A 19355-nucleotide genomic window follows, 5' to 3' on the forward strand; every position below is an offset into this window, starting at 1 on the left:
ACCCTAGAGAGGCTGGTCACATTAGAATGTGTTACATGTCTGACCGCAGTTGCTTTATTACCATTAGTGGCTCCTACACTCTTGGATGAGCGGGGCTGCCCATGCTGCACTATAACCCAGAGAGGAGGTGCTGGGACCGCGCATGCGCAAAACATCGGCTTCTAGGGACTGCATTGGCTGATGCTGACTAATAGTCACCAAATTTGTATGCCCTATCTTTAGAAGTGTCCTATTTTAAAAGTGTCAACTTCTTTTTAAATCGATTAATTGGCGTTATATCAGCGTTAAACAGCAGTAAAACAGAAGGAAACCCACCAAACTACAAACAACAACCTAATTAATTGGACAAAGTGGAATGAACAATTGTGAGTTCACAGTCTCCATACTACTAGCTTCTGTGGACACATAACCAGGACTTTCATTATTGAACTCCCTGTCTGGTGGCTGCATAAACCTGGTGCCTCCCTTGCTACTATTGCTGCTGGCTCTGTGCTTTACATATAATCCTAATGCATACTTATCTGTGTTATGTCAGTTTTCCTCTATAATAATGTACTTTTACCTTAGCTCTTTTTCTAAGTCTTATATCTAGCTCCTACCACTGTATATTTTACTATTTAATTTCTGCTCCCACCAAATCTCCACTTTTTTATACTCAATAATAAACTTTTGCAGTACAGACTCTTTTCCCACACTGCACTATTACTTGCGTTTCTGGAAATCTGCTCTCTCCTACATTCTGTCTTCATTCCTACTTTTAACTTTTCTTCCCCTATTTACATCATCCTTACTATTACCATGTTTTCTTCAAATCCCACCTTCACTCAGTGTCTACCTAATCTTTTGTTCTGCCCCTTGCTTCCATCTTTATCCTTTCCCCCTTGTCTCTTCCATTTCCTCTTCCCCTTATCTCCTCTCCTCTGTTTACCTTCCTCCCCATCTTCTCCCATTACTCCACTTTCATTCTCTTATACTCCACAGGGGTCCTACAACCTCACTGCTAATCCCTCCTCCCACTCCCCTCTCCATGTCACTTTACCCCACATCCATCCACACATCATTAATTTCCCTTCCTGCCCACCTTCTACTGGCTCCCCTTCTAGCACTGCAGTCCGCACCATCGCTACACTCTATTCAGCTCGGTCCCCCAAATTAATCTCACCCCCACGCTATAGCAACCCTGATAATCTCATTCAAATCTCTCCAACAAACTCTGTCCCTCTATCCTGTGCCCTCTGGAATGCCAGGTCAGTCTGTAATAAACTGGTCCCAACCCATGACCTTTTCATCTCCAACTCCCTGAATCTCCTAGCTATTACTGAAACCTGGATTTCACCCTCTGACACCGCTTCTCCTGCAGCTCTCTCCTCTGGGGGCCTCACCTTTTCCCACACCCCACGACCTGGGGGTCGCCATGGTGGTGGTGTTGGGGTCCTTCTATCCCCTGGTTACTCATACCAACCCATTCCCTCTGAACCATCCCTCACATTCTCTTCATTTGAAGTCCATGCTATACGCCTCTTCCACCCAGTACACCTCCAAGTAGCTGTCATTTACCGTCCCCCTGGCCCTCCCTCCAAGTTCCTTGACAACTTTGCTTCCTGGCTCCCTCACTTTCTCTCCTCAGACCTTCCCTCCATTATCCTAGGTGACTTCAATATTCCAATTGATATCCCCACAGAATCCTCTGCCTCCAAACTCCTCTCCCTCACATCGTCACTTGGTCTCTCCCTATGGACCTCCTCACCCTCCCATGTGAGTGGCCATGTGCTTGATCTGGTATTCACACACCGTTGTGATATTTCTGACCACCTCAATTCCCCATTCCCTCTTTCTGACCATCACCTTCTCTCTTTTAACCTGTCCCTCTCTCCTTCCCCTCCTCTACCTCCAAAAGCCTCCATTACTAAGCGTAACATTGACACTATCGACACAGGTTCCTTTTCTTCCCTGCTTGACTCACTTCTCTCCCCTATCCTCTCTCTCTCCTGCCCTGAACAAGCCGCCTCCCTATACAATGCCTCCCTTACTTCTGCTCTGGACTCTGTTGCCCCAGCGATCACTATTCACACTCGCAGATCTACTCCTCAACCCTGGCATTCCAAATGCACCAGATACCTGCAAAAGTGTTCTCGAACTGCCGAGCGACAGTGGAGAAGATCACGCTCTAAGGCAGATTTTCTCCATTTCAAATGTATGCTCTCATCCTATAGTGCTGCGCTCTCCCTCTCTAAACAGTCATACTTTAAGAACCTCATCTCCTCTCAGTCCTCTAATCCCCAGCGTCTCTTCACTACTTTCAAATCCCTCCTTCGCCCACCCCCTCCTCGTCTCCCCTCCTTGCTCACTGCCCTTGACTTTGCTACCTACTTTACATCTAAAATTGATTCCATACGTCAGGACATCATATCCAATCAGTCCCCCAGCTCTCCACCTCCTCCTTTCCCTAGTCACCCCTCCCCATCAACTTTACCAACTCTAACATCCTTCTCCCCTGTATCTGGAGAGGAAGTCATGGCCCTCATCCGGTCCTCCCCCCCTTCCACCTCCCCCCTTGATCCCATCCCCTCCCGCCTCCTCCGCTTCCTCTCTCTCTCAGCCTGCTCCCATCTTGCCCACCTCATTAACCTCTCCCTCTCATCAGGCACTGTTCCTTCTGCATTCAAACATGCCCTTGTCTCCCCCATTCTTAAAAAACCTACCCTTGATCCTAACCTTCTTTCTAACTACCGTCCCATCTCTCTCCTCCCCTTTGCCTCCAAACTCCTTGAGCGGATTGTCTACAACCGCCTTACCACTTTTCTTTCCTCCCACTCCCTCCTTGACCCTTTTCAGTCTGGCTTCCGTTCTCTCCACTCCACTGAAACTGCCCTCACAAAAGTCAGCAATGACCTCCTTGCTGCCAAATCCCAAGGCCACTACTCTCTTCTCATTCTCCTTGATCTCTCTGCTGCTTTTGACACTGTGGACCACCCTCTCCTGCTGAATATCCTTCACTCCCTTGGTCTACGTGAAACTGCCCTCTCCTGGCTGTCATCCTACCTCTCTGACCGATCTTTTTCAGTTTCCTCTCACGACTCCTCTTCCCCTCCACAGCCTCTTACAGTAGGTGTTCCCCAAGGTTCTGTTCTTGGTCCTCTCCTATTCTCCCTCTATACTTCCTCTCTAGGTGAACTCATCAGCTCTTTTGACCTCCATTATCATCTCTATGCTGATGATACTCAAATCTACCTTTCCTCCCCTGATCTCTCCCCCTCTCTTCTGACTCGTATCTCCAACTGTCTCTCTGCTGTCTCTTCCTGGATGTCCCAGCGATTTCTTAAACTTAATATGTCTAAGACAGAGCTAATCATCTTCCCACCCTCCCACATCACCTCACTTCCCACTATTTCTTTATCAATTGATGGAATAACTATCTCATCTAGACCCAAGGTGCGCTGTCTTGGAGTTATCCTGGACTCATCCCTCTCCTTCAAACCACATATCAAGAACCTTTCACAGTCCTATCGTTTCCATCTCAAAAATATTTCTAAGATCAGACCCTATCTCACCCAGGATGCTACTAAAACCCTCATACACTCACTGGTCATCTCCAGATTGGACTATTGTAACCTCCTCCTATCTGGCCTCCCCAAATCCCATCTCTCTCCTCTCCAGTCTGTCCTCAATGCTGCTGCACGGCTTATCTTCCTCTCCAAACATTCTGTATCTGCCTCCCCTCTCCTACAAGCCCTACACTGGCTCCCCTTCCCTTTCAGAGTCCAATTTAAGGTTCTCACGCTCGCTCACAAAGCCCTCACCCAATCTTCTCCCATATACATCTCTGATCTCATCTCCCTTCACGCTCCTCTCCGCCCTCTTCGCTCAACTAATGCACGCCGCCTTTCATGCCAGCTGATTACTTCCTCCCACTCCCGCCTCCAAGATTTTGCCCGCACTGCTCCCCACCTCTGGAACTCTCTCCCACTCCGCATCAGACTCTCCACCTGTTTGCAATCCTTCAAACGGGCTCTCAAGACCCACTACTTCATCAAAGCCTTCCAGCTATCATTCTAACTCCTTGCTACATGCTCATTCGTCCCCATCTACCCCATCTGTGTCAACCCAGTTTGTCTTCCCCCACCTTTTTAGAATGTAAGCTCTCACGAGCAGGGCCATCTACCCTCTTGTGCTTCTCCTTACTATAGTGTCATTTACTTCTTACTCACCACTAGGGCACCTAACACTTGGTTGCTTATGCTCTGTTGCTTATCTGGGTGATATGGTCACTAATGTAGCAATATATATTATCCATGTCCTGTATTGTATTGTTCTGTAAGTCACTTGTATACAATTTGTTTTTGTACTTTGTAAGGCGCTGCGGAACACTTGTGGCGCCATATAAATAAATGCTAATAATAATAATAATAATAATAATAATCCAGTATACACGTAGATATATATATACAAAGGGAAAGCTGCACGCACCCAGGTTTTTTCTTAGCCACACACCAAATTTAAAAAGAAGGGATTATCCAATCCTTGGGAGTTCCACTTTACTAGAACAGATATCAGATGAGTTAGTGCTGCGCTAATACATAGAGACAATATATCAAGGCTGAATTTTACATGATCTCCAACACACTAAGTGGTCTATTCATCATCGAAGGCCGTATGGCCTCCGATGCTGAAGTTTTGGACTCGCTGCGAGGGATACTTTAGTATCCAACTCGCAGCGGGGGAAGCCTGACACCGGAGCAGTTCATCATTGCTCCGGTGAGGGGACAACTGCTCCGAAAAGCAGTTGTCCCCATGGAAGGTATCGCAGCTACAAAAGTAGCTCCGTTACTTACCTGCTCCCCATCGTCCCGGCAACGCATGCGTGACCTCGGGTCGCGCAAGCGCATAGCCGCCGGGAGGGAGTGAGGAGGCGGCGGCGGGATCCGCTCGGATCCCTCTTCGCATCCCCGGAACTCCTTCCCCCTTTGTGTCCCCAGCCAGCCAGCTCCCCTTCTGTGTCTCCAGCCAGCCAGCTCCCCTTCTATGTCCCCAGCCAGTCAGCACCCCCTTCTGTGTCCCCTGCCAGCCAGACAGCCATCCTTCTGTGTCCCCTGCCCTCCCATTCTCTGTCTCCAGCCAGCCAGCTCCCCTTCTGTGTCTCCAGCCAGCCAGCACCTCCTTCTGTGTCCCCAGCCAGCCAGCCCCCCATTCTGTGTCTCCAGCCAGCCAGCCCCCCTTCTGTGTCCCCAGCCAGCCAGCACCCCCTTCTGTGTCCTCTGCCAACCAGCTCTCCTTCTGTGTCTCCAGCCAGCCGGCTCTCCTTCTGTGTCTCCAGCCAGCCAGCACCCACTTCTGTGTCCCCAGCTTCACCCCTTCTTCTGTCTCCAGCCCAGCTCTCTCACTTACCTTCTTCTTGATGGCGCGGTTCCTCTCTTCCAGCGGCACCGGCGTGGTGTGACGCCATGATGTCAAGTGCCGAGCGCGGTCTAAAAGAATAGAAAACTATATTGCACGGTGGCCGGGCGGGAAGGTGGCCGGGCTAGAGGGCAGCCAGGGAAGTTTGCTGGTAGCAGTCGGGGAAGTGGGTGAGTAACGGGCTTGTGAATGGCCCACCTGCCCAGGTCTACTCTGTATGGCCGCAGCACTGTAGTGTGGGTTTGTGAGCTGTGCAATCGCAGGGGTTGCGAGCCTGGTGAGATTGCACACCCCTCCCACACCTAGAAACGGCCCTGACCGTTTATTACAAAACTGAAAACAGAAGCTATAGCTATTAATGTTTATTCAGGCTTTAAGTTTACAGCATCTTTAGACACTAATGTAATCCCTCGAGTGTAATTTTCTAGCTCCCATAACATATTATACTAATATATTCATTATCAACTTTAGATGTACAGGCTGCCAGAGACAGATGTGTATTATTCCCTTTTATCATTCATATCACAATGTCAAGCATAGTCAAGGTGTCAAGGTTTTTAACCAGCAAACACATACTGTATAGCATACAGCTTCATGTTGCCGCTCAAGTAAAAGTAACGGGTATATAATACCAGTACCTGTTTATCTACTGTATGTGCAGCAGAGTATGAATTACAGGTAAATAGTTAGTTTTCTTATGTGAAAAAAAAACAGATCTGTGCTGTAAAAACAAATAAAGATACATAGGAGATATAGGGGTGTATTAATCATTGGTGACAGTGTATCATTTCTTATCACTGTCCATAAGAAATACATTTTGGGGGGTATTTAACAAAAATCTCTTGCAGGGATAGCGGCTACAATAGGAGCCTGTACCAGCAAAGAGGATGGCGGTGATAGCTATCACTCTGCTATTTCTGACACAGAGCATGTGCAGTATCGGTCTGCGATACAGCAGATGGGAGGAGAAAGGAGGTTCCAGGGTTGGGATCAATACACAATTCTCTGGCGATGCTATCTACGTAGCGACAGAGTGGTTAACGCCATCTGACAATGACATCGGTGCCAAGATTCCAACAGATAAGCTTGGGAAATTGGACCAGACTGCAGTGTTAAATAATTATATTGGACTGCAGTCTGCAACAACATATAGCTAAACACAGCAGATATCTCTGTTGTCTCCTGCTTTAAGCTTTTGTTAAAGTGCTAAGATACGTAAACTATGTGGAAACTACCATTCCCACTTAGTTTTAGCCTTAATAAATAGAGCCCATGATTATAATGCTCGTTTGTCTATCCTCTCTTAATATGATAAAACATGTGATGGTAAATGCTGGCGTACATCACAAGCTAGACAACCACTGACTGTAAAATGCAAATGTCACAAGTGCTAATAACGTTCATAATATATATATATATATAGATTTCCATACATTAATAGACCTCAGAACAATGACATTGTATTCACATTGGCAGTTGCAGTGAAGCTGTTGTTCTTTGCTATGAGCTATTTTATAGCTGTAGCTCTCCTAGCCTTGATTCATTTTATGCACTTTCAGATTTCAGTACTTTCGATTGCTATAAAATATGTTATGAAGTGGTCTTATAAATTGAATTTATCTATTCATTTTAAATTAAATGACTTTATTATTAGGATCTATATTAATGGAACAATCGTATCAGTATATTCCTCGGAGAGCTGTTGAAGCACACCAGAACAGTTCATGCTTAGAGCTTTCGGATCATATCCACTTGCTACCACATAGCAGTATCAGTGGAGCAAGCTATTAGTTTCATCAATGTGATTTGTTTTAAATTAACTCCATGGCCAAGTCAAGTGAAAATGGATGAAAGCTAGAGGCTCTTAGTAAGACTGGCTTGAAATTGATGCTGTCAGGTTTATTTCATGTGAAACATGAACTGTGAAACTGAACTTTTAAAAGCGTGCCACCATGGGACATTTGCTAAGAAGACTGAGTGTGGTTAGTACAGTGGAAACCATGCCAACAGAATTAACATCTTTGTAGGAGAGGTGAACAAGATTTACCCCTAAAACATCAGATAGACATGATAAGTAAGACATCTTAAGACAGGAAAAATATGTATGTACTGTGAATGATAAATGAATAAACAAGGATCTTGTATCATTTTAATAAAACCACACTTCAGACAGCTGTCTTTGTAAGACATACTGGTTTTGGGAAAAAAATCTATATTTTTTCAAAAGACCCAAACAAACTGTTCCTAAACAAAATAAAATCTGCCATCATTTATTTTCACAAGGTATTTACTTTGACAACTAATAAAAAAGAAAGAAGGAAATTTGTATTTTTCTAGTGAGCAGCGTAAAGGTGCAGGGATATGGTGACATCTAGTGGCAGCTTATGCACATTGCACATAGCCGAAAATTCCAGTATTTCTGTTTAAAGCTGCCAATATTGTGTTAAGTGTGTATTAATATGTCATATATAATGAAAAAAAAAAATCATTTTTTTGCAATGTTTTTAAGATTTTGATTTAAGGTTCTAAATGGAGTGAAGTAACAATTAAAATAAGCTTTCAGGTGCTTGATAGATAAATGCCACAAGTACAAACAAAACAGCACTATTAGCATTATGTTCTGCTTATAACTCCATCACATAACTGTTATTGCAGATAAACTAACAATTCTTGAAAATGCTGTACATCAATATTCTGAATTTGTATAGACAATCTTTAATTTTGTTGTCCTGTCTGTGCAGGTGACCTGCTCTCCCAGGAGTCTGGAATATCCCCAATGTTCGGGGTCTCCTGGACACACAGGGAGAGTGGACAAGTATGGTATAGATTACATTGTACTCTTAGCTGTTTTAGTTTACACAATTTTTTTCTTATAACATTGTGCCATAGTTTAATAATAAGAAAATGCAGTTTTATTTACTTTCTTGGTATCAAATTAATTACCTTTTATATATTATTTACTGTATATAAATCTGTAATTGTTAAACTGCTCAATGTTTCCACAACTTATAGTAAAAATTATGTTCACACATCGCATATAACCCCTTATTTTATTTTTTTAACTAATCATAAATAGGCCACTAGGTGGCGCCAATTATACTCTACACCAGTGGTTCCCAAACATTTTTGAGTCACGCCGCCCTAGAGTATCAACCCCTGAGCCAAAAGGTTTTTATTGAGAAATTCAGAAAAAAATTAAATGAAGTAAATTGTGCATCTATGTCACCCTTAGGTTCAGTTATGTGGTGGTTGATAGGACTGCGCTTCTTTTCGTCCACTTATTCGTTGATTGACAGTCATTAGCACTGGTTTTGTCTATCACACTGAATAAAATTAATTTTATTTGGTACTAGACCACCAACCCGTGGCACCCCTGCAAGTGCCCTGAGGCACCCCAGGGTGCCACAGCACACAGTTTGGGAATCACTGCTCTACACATACATAGGCCTGTGTACACATCAAAACTATGTATATCCCAGACGACCCGATGCCTGACGGAAGGATATATCAGATGGCCATCCACACTGCACTGTCGGGTGTTCGACTGCGCAATAAACCCTTCCATCCCGCATTTACCTGCATGCTGTCATCAGCAATGTCTCCCATTTGACGTGCAGCAAATCAGATGGAACAACATCGCTGATGACACATGTGTATGTGCGATTGAGAGTACACACTGAGTGATATGGACGATGTATCATTCCGATCCGCGTTGGAATGATATATCATCCAATATATTGCCTGATGTTTACCCAGCCTTAGCCATCTATAGGACTATGCAAGCTGATAATTCTCAAGTACAGTAGTTTAATACTATTAATACACTATATACAATATACATTAAAGTGTAAAGTATCAGATACATTCACTAACTGAGTGCCACTCGGAAGAAGTTACATATATGTGCAATTCATACTAAGGGACATGTTTATCAAAGGACAAAAGAAAGCTGGATGGCTGGTGAAAATGGATATTTTATTCACCATACATTGGTTTTAACCTATCACTGGGTCACCACTATAATGGGTTTCACCCGAGCTTCCCTGTGCTAAGCATGGAAAATACAATTAACAGTTAACAGGGATCTCAGGATGGTCATAACAACATAACAGGAAATCAATAGAAAAATGCCAAGACTGTGAATAAAGCATTATGTAGTTGAACAACTTTAATATAAAATATTATTTAATTTATTTTTTACAATTATTTGTTATTATTTTATTACTTTATTTGCCCTGATTACCTTCTGTGTGTCTTGCTGGAAAATGTGCTAAATCTCAGGTTATTTTAAATAGCAGAACATAAAGTTCCCTCATTGAAGCATAATGTTTAGATACTGATGCTTTTAAGTCTCTCCTAAAACAGCCTTTCAAGCTACAGTATGAAAAAATTCTAGTCTTACAAGTCATAAATCAATAATAAAGACCTAATTACATATTGATTACAATCTATAAGCATACCACTCCAGCATAGATTCAGGTAACATGAGTTACTACAGACTCTACTGCAGTAAGTGCGCTTACAGCTTTAAATATTTATTAGCAGCTTGAGGTTGATATTAGGCCAGTTCTGCTTCTGGCAAGGCTCATATGTAAATTCACATAGAGGTCAGTAAATGGCAGCTATTACTGAATAAAAAGTCTGTAAGTGGTAGTCAAACATTAATGAATATGAATGGCAGCTATAAATAACTTTCTGCCAGAGAAGTCCTCACTTTATCAACAGGAATAACAGCTCCAAGACGTAGGAGGTTGTTTTCCCTTCAATGCTAAAAGGAAAATATATACACATTATTATATTGTGTATATATCTCAGTTGATATATTTTAATGCAAAGAGACCTTTTCATCTCTCCAGAATTACCTTAATTATTATTAATAAGTCCCGACTGTCAACTCTATCCTGGTGTAGACTCCCATTTTTCAGACTCCCAAATACAGAAATCTTATTCCTGTCCTTCACACTTTCTAATAGCTGGCGCAACACGGAATCAGTAACTACATCCCGTTTTGGTTATCTGTTGCTGAAATTGGACAAGAGTGTGTTATAAGGTAAAGAAGTTGCATGGAGGGAGTTAACGTTTGTATTTTAAACCTATCAGTTGTTTCCATTTGGGGTAAAGAGGATGACATGTACTTTTATTGACATTGCTTAGTATCATCAACTGAAACAAAATTTGAAAAGCTAATTATTGTACAGTTTTATGAAGTTCCCAAAGGATAATTTTGCCCCCCAAATTATGATTGAACTCAGCGCAGATTTTGAAAAGTAAAGGGAGCTACTACATCATGTTCCAGCAGCCTGTACACTAATATATATAATTGTTTATGCAAATATGCTAAGCAGAGTCTATTATGGTAATCCCATATGATAGCAATAATAGGGAAAAGGGTAAAGGGGAGACCCTAAGCACTGGTACAAATATTGGTTCAATATGTTATATTGAAGGCAGAAAAAACTCCATAATCAAATAATCATAATTGAGTAATGATGCCCAATACCAATCGAAAGTTGGAGGTGCACCCAAAAGAGTAAGTTACATAGCAAAAAAGAAAAGAGGAAAGTACTCTCTATTGTAGGGGCACAAATCTCTGCTTGTAGTAGAATCAAACTTAACATTTATTGGAAATATCAATAAAATATATCTCAGGACAGACAAAAAGGACAGACAACATATAAACAAATATGCAGGATACCTAATATAAAAGGGATAAACTAGATAAATCGGAAGGTAATATTACCATCCGATGGTAACCTGCAAGCAAATCATAAATGTATAAGTATGTACAAGGGATCTCATTCATCAAGAAACAAGACCATCAAATGAAGTAAGTGTGAATCTCATACAAGAGTATTCAAACGCTAGAGATCATAGGGAATCAAAAATGAATCACAGTTTACAACTGATAATACTCTTGGTACGTAGTGGATCTCTATAGCGTCCTGTTGGTCTCTAATAATAATATCACATCATAAATTTTTTTGGATACCTACTAAACTATATTTCTTACCCTCGCGGTATATGTGGTAGGTCCGCTCATGTTCCATTCACTACATCCTGTACATGGGACACAGCAGCCACCTACCCCTTACTGTTAAGTGAGTGGTTACTTTGTTTTCATTATTTTATCTACTTTAATTAAATACCTGATTTACCATGTGTTCCTTTTCTGTCTCAAACCACCACAGAGTTTTTCATATTCATATTTATAATACTCTGATATTCTATGTCATGTGGTTTTCTGACAAACTATTGTGTGCACAGATTAATTGTGTGATTCATTTTTGATTCCCTATGATCTCTAGCATTTGAATACTCTTGTATGAGAGATTCACACTTCATTGGATGGTCTTGTTTCTTGATGAATGAGATCCCTTGTACATACTTATACGTTTATGATTTGCTTGCAGGTTACCATCAGATGGTAATATTACTTTCCGATTTATCTAGTTTATCCCTTTTATATTAGGTACCCTGCATATTTGTTTATATGTTGTCTGTCCTTTTTGTCTGTCCTGAGATATATTTTATTGATATTTCCAATAAATGTTAAGTTTTATTCTACTACAAGCAGAGATTTGTGCCCCTACAATAGAGAGTACTTTCCTCTTTTCTTTTTTGCTAATCCCATATGATGTCAAGTATACAATCAATGTGGGTGCTATTACCCCTGGGCCAACAACACCTATCCCAGTGTTCCTGCAATGCAGGCCAGTAACCAATTAGAGTAGAGCCATCAGTACAGCTGGTTTTCATAAAGCCACAGACATTACTTACATTATACTTCATGTTTTGGAAGTTCATGGAGACATGTGCAGAGGAGGTGGTGAAGCAATTCACATCATTATGATGCAGGAGGTGGGGCCATGACAATGTGATTTACAATGAATTGTGTCATCAAGTCCCTTTTCCACTGACTCTGCTAGGGTGGGGTTCCCTGCTCTGCCAGCATTAAGGGAGAACTTCACAACATTTGTGGAGTCTCCGGGACATTCTGGGAATGTAAGCATTACATCAATGTGATGGAGATTTTAGGGGCCATATTACTAATTATTGGGTCCTAGCTATTCGCAGCAATAAGGAATTAAGTTCCGCCGGGATGTACTATTGTACCTTGCAAATAATAAATTATAAATAGGCCCCTATACCATACATGAGTCAATAGGTCATTCACAGCCAATCATAGTCATTCAACTCTATGGATCTCATGGGAAACAACAGGAAAACCGAAATGGCTACAGTAACTTCAAATTACTTGGCAGGGCCGTAACTATGGTGGTGAGATATCTGCCACGGCACAGGGCACCGCAGGACAGGGTGCACTGTTTGGAGGTGCATGTCAATTTTCTAATTAGAATCATTGTCACTTGTAGCTTCCTCTTCTTTTATTCCTGGCATGTCCTGGCCACCCCTATCTCCTCCCTTTATATCGGGCCACCTTCAGCCACATCCTCCTTTATTTAACACAGATTTCAAAATACTGATATACCCGGGACTCCAACCCCATCACCTCTCAAATGGCAGTCAGACTACTTGCACATGGAGCTATCTGCTCCTGTAAAGGAAGCTAGTGAATTCTAACTATAAATCAGATTTGTCCTGCCCCTTTCCCATGAACCACTCCCCTTTTTTGGGTTAGAGTCTTATGTCCTTATTTGAAATATAGGGTGGGTGCCAATGCTCTTTCTGGCCCAGGCCACAAAAAATCTAGTTACGGCTCTGTTACTTGGCATCGCCAAAGTCAGAAGGAGACAGAATATCATCTATACATATTGTCCTAGAGTCAATTCACTTTCATATACAGTATTCTTTCTGCAATCTAATTAAGTCTAACTGAAATAAATCAACTTTATTTTATGGATGGAGTCTGGTGTACATAACAACATACCGGAATACAAAACAGTTTGAGAGTTTTCTAACACTGAATATTTTTTTCATTCCATCTCAGATCCAGTTTTCTAATCAAAACAGTGACCTGTGGTTTATGCATGACAGCAGGCATCTGCGCTGTGAGAGACTGGTAAACACAGCTAATTATTTACACAAACGGCTGAATAATAATAATATCCCATTTACCACAGCTACAGGCCAGGTTTTGCCCTGCTTATGTACGTTTATGAAGCTGTTATGCCAAACGATGCTGCCAAATGAGGTTATATTCTTAATACTAGTACACATTAGTAGATTTTGAAATATCTATTCGGCTAAGTACTTAGAGGCATAACAGTTGCAATCTCTGGCTGTGGAATGGAGGTTAATATGCTATGCAATTGGGAAACACGCACAGCTGTGTCTTGAAATGTTTTCCCACAACTATGCCAATTAATTATACAGCGGAATGTAAACTATAACAGATTCTGGAGAGAGCTGGTAAAATAATAAATCCAGTTTTTTACCAAGAGTATATTATTTATTTGATATTGCCAAATACATGGAACATTCTAGTTAAGCTAATCAATAAAGATAAATTAAATATTTTCTAAGATTTAACGTTGCTGGTGCAATGTTTATTTGAAATAGAATTAAATTTGACAAAGTTCCCTGGTAATAGAGAGGATTTAACCAAGGGCAGTTAAAGCCAAGGTTTATCATGTAGATCTGAGAATAGATATTGAGCTCATATAGCAAGTAGATGGACACATATATTACCAGTAGTCATTTTTCAGGCACATTTTGTAATTAATAGGTGAAACTGTCTTCAGATGGGGCGATGACGGGCCAGATTTACTAAGCAGTGGCTTGTGATGGGTTTACCAGTAAAATTACACACAAAACTTGCTGTCTTTTACATTTACTATTTGTGCCATGATAAATTTCATCATCAAACCTGCATAAATCTAGCGATATATCTCATTTTAAATGAATGGAGCTCCAAGGAATGGGTATGAAGTCCCGATGGCTGATATATCCCCCCTCCCCCCCAACCCTTTCTTAGTGGTTCCTAACCCTAACCTCCCCCCTAGTGCCTAACCCTAACCTCCCCCCAGGGGTGCCTAACCCTAACCGCCCCTTATCGCATCCTAAACCTAACCCTCCCGGGGGGGTGCCTGACCCCAACCTCCCCCCGGGGGTGCCTAACCCTAACCGCCCCTTACCGCACCCTAAACCTAACCCTCCTGGGGGGGTGCCTAACCCCAACCTCCCCCCCGGGGGTGCCTAACCATAACCCTCCTCCCTAGGGGTGCCTAACCCTAACCTCCCCACCCAAAACCTAACCCTAACCCCGCTACGCTCACTAAAGCTAGCCCTTCCTCCCCGCCACTAAAACTAAGCGCGCCTGGACTTTCCTCATTTGGTCCGGCGTCCTTTCACATTCCGGCATCGGGATTAAGATACACGTTGGTATTTTGACGCCTATCTTAATCCCTTGAGGCCACCGGTCTCATAGCTACATCCCTACAGTATGTAAAAGAGTATGTCCAAATAATCATCAATACATTTTTCAAAGCAGAAAACCGTCAGGAGTCATCTGTAGGATTCGAGAAATGTGAATCAAGGGCCCGAATTAGAGTTGTACGCTAATGGAGCGACTTCTTGCTACTGCACATACGTGTCAGTGGCACTGTGCATGCGTGAAGGTACATTACCGTAGTCACAGGCTGCGAGTCTTTATTAGCAGTGTGATTGACAGGCAGGGAGCATTTGGGGAAGGCAATGGGAGTGTCGGCTAAAAACGCAGGCGTGTCTTGACCGTTTTGGGGGGTGTCACATCCTGCATCTGCGATCCCGTACGCAGGAAACAGGGCTCCAACGTCTCAGTTACAGCAGCCATTATGAGTGACTGTGTGCAAGATCTGCGTCCGATACTGCCTATGTGTACACATTTGTGGGCAGCTACGATGGCTCAGGCGGGTGTCTCAGTACAAGTTCTGGCCGTTGTTGCATTAGCATATTTTCGTATATATACACAGCTGTGGAAATCTCTGTGGGAGCTCTGAATCAGGCCCCAAATCCATATAATATGCAATCCATCAGATATTAACCTTTTTTTGGTCTACAATAAAACTGTGTAATGTAGAGAATTCCAGCACAGGTGTTTACTCAGTACATGGAATTAGCACAGTGCATACTTATTTTTTATTTTTTTTAGAGAAAAATTTCTATTTGATAAAAAGAACTAACAATAAACACAAATTTACATAATACACATTTTTTTCACTGACATATTTTTGTTTGAGTCACAAATAAGAAAAAAAAAAAATGCTAATGGAAGTACTGTATCAACCATTCTGCTAGGAAGATGGAATATTAGTGCTGTGATCTGGGACAAGATGTAACTGCTGCTAAAGGGAGTAATAGCATTTCACACTTACCAGGCTAGTCATTTTGGAAGAAGTGGAAATAGTTCTCTGTTTTCTGAAATGAGTAATTTCTTCTGTGTTTCCCTCCTTCGGTTTAAAAGTAATTCTGCTGCCTCCTGCTGTGCCCTCTGAAGATGAACGCAAGCGCCTCTCTGCATAGCGCCCATCTCGGTATGGGCTGAAGCTACTGGCATAGTTAACTGCGAACACACAAATAGTAACTATAGTAAGTGTTTGCTTAAATATATATGGAAATATGTATTAGTACAGCCATATTCTTACATATGTCTGCCTCACTATCATTGGATCAAGGGCCTGAATCAGAGTTGTACGCTAGGTGTGACCATGCAGACCTATAACAACAGACCTGCACTTGCGTCTTCATTCTCTGAGGCCTAAGTACAGAGAATTGAGGCAGTGATGCAATTGTTTTTCAATGTATATCGCAGCGAGTATAATATTTATAAAAAAAGTATGCAGTTTCTGCATAATTTTATGAAAAATATGCTTGATAAATAGGCTCCTCTCCTGAGAAGAAAATAGAGATGAGAATCTATACAGGCGATAGGCAAAGGCATTCTGGCAATAACCGGTCACCCCTAGAGGCCCCTTCTATCATCTGGTCCAGTGCATGTAGAGTGAAGCCCTGCTTAAGGCTTTACTGTGTATGTGCCAGCCCAGTGCATACACTTCTACTCCAAATTAAGTCCATGCTCTGCTCTTCTGAGAAAAGAGCTTAGTGCCAAGAAGTTGGAGAAGCTTGGTTGGGCTCAGCCTGAAACTTCGCTATAAAGCCTAGCGTGGCACAGCTCCGATCCTGGCTAAACACTATCCACTTGACAAGGAAATACACTCTATGGGATATTATCTCTCAAACTAAATAACACATTATTCACCTGGTTCTTGTCTAATTAGGCTGAAAACAGGTTTTATAATGTAATACTAAGCATTACTGGGACCATTTCTAGCTTGCCACAGGGTAGAAATAATTAGTAATATGAATGTGAAAATCTAATTAAAATAGATGCGCCTGCTTCAGCTGAAAGAACTGTGAGGCTGCTCAGACATAATAGTTTGGGAAGGGCACAATTCGAAGCCGTCTGTTCCATGTATATTTTATTAGCTCAGTGTATTCCTTATTTACATAAAGGATTTGTTACTTATAAGACAACATTATAATTTGATCTGTCATTTGTTTCACTTTATCAAACTTTAGATGAAAACATACCAATATATGAGCATGTTTTAATCTAAAATCATACACTAGCTTAGGCCTTAGGCTATTTTTTAATGAAAACACTGTATTTGTAACTAATGAAGCATACAATATAAAAACTATGCTGTACATTTAGCCGAAACATAGAGAAATACAGTCATAAAATAAAAAACATAAGGACAAGTTTTGAGAGAAATACAGTAAGAAAATAAGAAAAAAACATAAGGGTAATTTCCTAACTGCTGAATAGTGCTACATCATCAAGGCACCCTAACAGTACATGTTTTCCATACTCCTTTCTGGAGCACAGATGTATTTATTACTGACTGACACATTTTAAAAGATTCTCAGGTGGTGCTAATTACAGTATTTCAGACGCGGCTTTGTGAGGAGACCTGGAAAACATGCACTGTTGGTGTGTCTCGAGACTGGAGTCGGGAAACACTGGGCTAATTCAGCTTTAAAAGGTATTTTATTTTCTCTATAGGTAGAACTGAATGAAAGGATGAATACCTCTATGATGGCTATGCTGCATTAGAGAAGTCTGTGCCTCTGTGCCCTTTGTCTCTGGTACAGAATGATGATTTGGAATGGTGGGAATCAGATCACATTGATGTACTGCTGACTCAGAGGTCTTTGGAAAACATTCTGTGGAGTAGTTGTGCCCTCCATTTTGAAACACTGGAATGTCTAAGTGTTGTTCCCTAGTACCATTTTGAAGATCAGATGCATCACTTGTAGACAGTTCACAAATTGGTAACAGTTGTTTAGAGCACACAAGGGAAGAGTTTGACCCTGATCTATAGACAGCTATCCCAGCTTTCTGTTTTGTAAGGGACAAACCATCACACTGGCACACGTCATCTAAAATTTCTTTGTCTTCATTTACTTGAGTAGCAACAGAATTTGGACTTGCTACATTTTGTGAGGTAGAGACAGAATGGCAAAATTGGTGTTTGTTAGTCTGTAGATTTACACTGTTTGGCAGGGAATCCGCTTCAGAGGCAGAATCGTCCATAAATGTGAAATCAGATGGGGTCTGTGGAGCAGTCGTATGATCTGTCGATATAAGAGTTGACTGTACAGATTTTTCCGTATGCTCTGTTATCACTGTGGCATTATGTAACACTGGCTTGGCAAGTAAAGGATCTGTTTCTGGATGTGTCTGAACTTCTTCTGTAGGCCTTGATGTCTGCAGTGATGAAGGTGTCTGGCATTGTGATCCATGTTTGGAAAACCTGTAATGGGATGAAAATGACCTAGGGAGAAGCTTTCTTGAGGAATGTTTAATAGAACGGTTGATTTCATCTTCGGCAAATCCTGAGTCATCTCCCTCACTTTTACCTAAACAGTTTGTAAACAAATTCTTATTAGCTGAATGATCCTTCCTTCTCTCAAAGTCCTCGGTAACGGATCTTGTGATCTTCCTTCTACATGAGCCAGGAATGCTGGTGCAGCTCCTCACTTTTGTTTTATTCTGCTCTTCCAAGTCAGGGTTCTTCAAAATGTTTTGGGTTGTCGGGGAATTGTCTGTAACTTGACTGGATTCAAATCTCTGATTTCTGCTGTCCTTTCTATGGTGGAAACTTAAGGATGGAGTGCGAAATATACTTCTCCGTTTCCCAGTACTACCTGAGCTGGAATTGGTACTAGATGGAGAGGAACTTTGGAGCCCTCCAGTATTGTTGGAAGAAGGTGAAGAAGGCAAGGAGTCTTTTTTACGACTTAGGTTGCGTCGAAATATAGGCAGTCTAGAGACAAGCGTTGAGCGTTTTGTTCCCGAGTCCCCCATCAGAGCTAAGGTTTGTGCCTGTAAAAACACAATAATTGCACAAATTAAGTCATGTTCTACTGCAAGGGGGAAGAATTTATACATTAAATCATGTGGCAGAATGTATGTCATATACAGCACATTAGTAATATGCTTTTTGGCATGCAGTTTTAAAAAATGAAAAATAAACCAGCATTACAGTCCTGTGCACCACAAACAATATTGTACACTAGTCTATGACACACTTCTATTAACTGTTCCCCATTGTACTGAAAAGTGGGCATGAAACAACCTGTTTTTTGTAGCCTCTTCCCCTACAGATGACAGCGCTGATGTGGCAATGTCTTCTGCATTAGCACTGCATGATACGTATATACAGATGCGCCCAGTTACATTGTGGCTGAGCATACACTACGGTATGCTATGGTGCACACTGCGATCGCACCATGCATTCCTATGGAGGCACGGGCGTGAAAGCAGTGTGCGTATCCGCTCACGGGCGCGCCTAGCGCTCGCGTGAATGACAAGGATATAGCTGGGCATATATATATATAATATATATATAATTATTGTACAATTATCACTTCATACAAGATCTCTGTTAGCTATTTGAGCAAGATTATAATTTAAAAATGTAAAAGAATGTTGCTGGATTGATAGTAGTTACTTTTTT

At 41.7% G+C, this 19355-nt stretch overlaps 1 protein-coding gene across 3 annotated transcripts in view; it reads right to left on the reverse strand.

Moving 5' to 3' along the window:
- CCSER1 (coiled-coil serine rich protein 1) overlaps nucleotides 1-19355 on the reverse strand; it is a 913125-nt gene that overhangs the window by 751956 nt on the left and 141814 nt on the right. For all 3 annotated transcript variants that reach the window (XM_088464471.1, XM_088464470.1, XM_088464472.1), the window contains exons 2-3: nucleotides 17425-18721; nucleotides 15708-15895 (exon numbers count right to left, since the gene is read on the reverse strand). In XM_088464471.1, the coding sequence (XP_088320597.1) occupies nucleotides 15708-15895; nucleotides 17425-18721 (1485 nt within the window). The remainder of the gene's footprint in view (nucleotides 1-15707; nucleotides 15896-17424; nucleotides 18722-19355) is intronic.

The sequence above is a fragment of the Taudactylus pleione genome, unplaced genomic scaffold (assembly GCF_031769625.1).
Source record: "Taudactylus pleione unplaced genomic scaffold, aTauple2 ptg000055l, whole genome shotgun sequence".
NCBI classification, from domain to species: domain Eukaryota; kingdom Metazoa; phylum Chordata; class Amphibia; order Anura; family Myobatrachidae; genus Taudactylus; species Taudactylus pleione.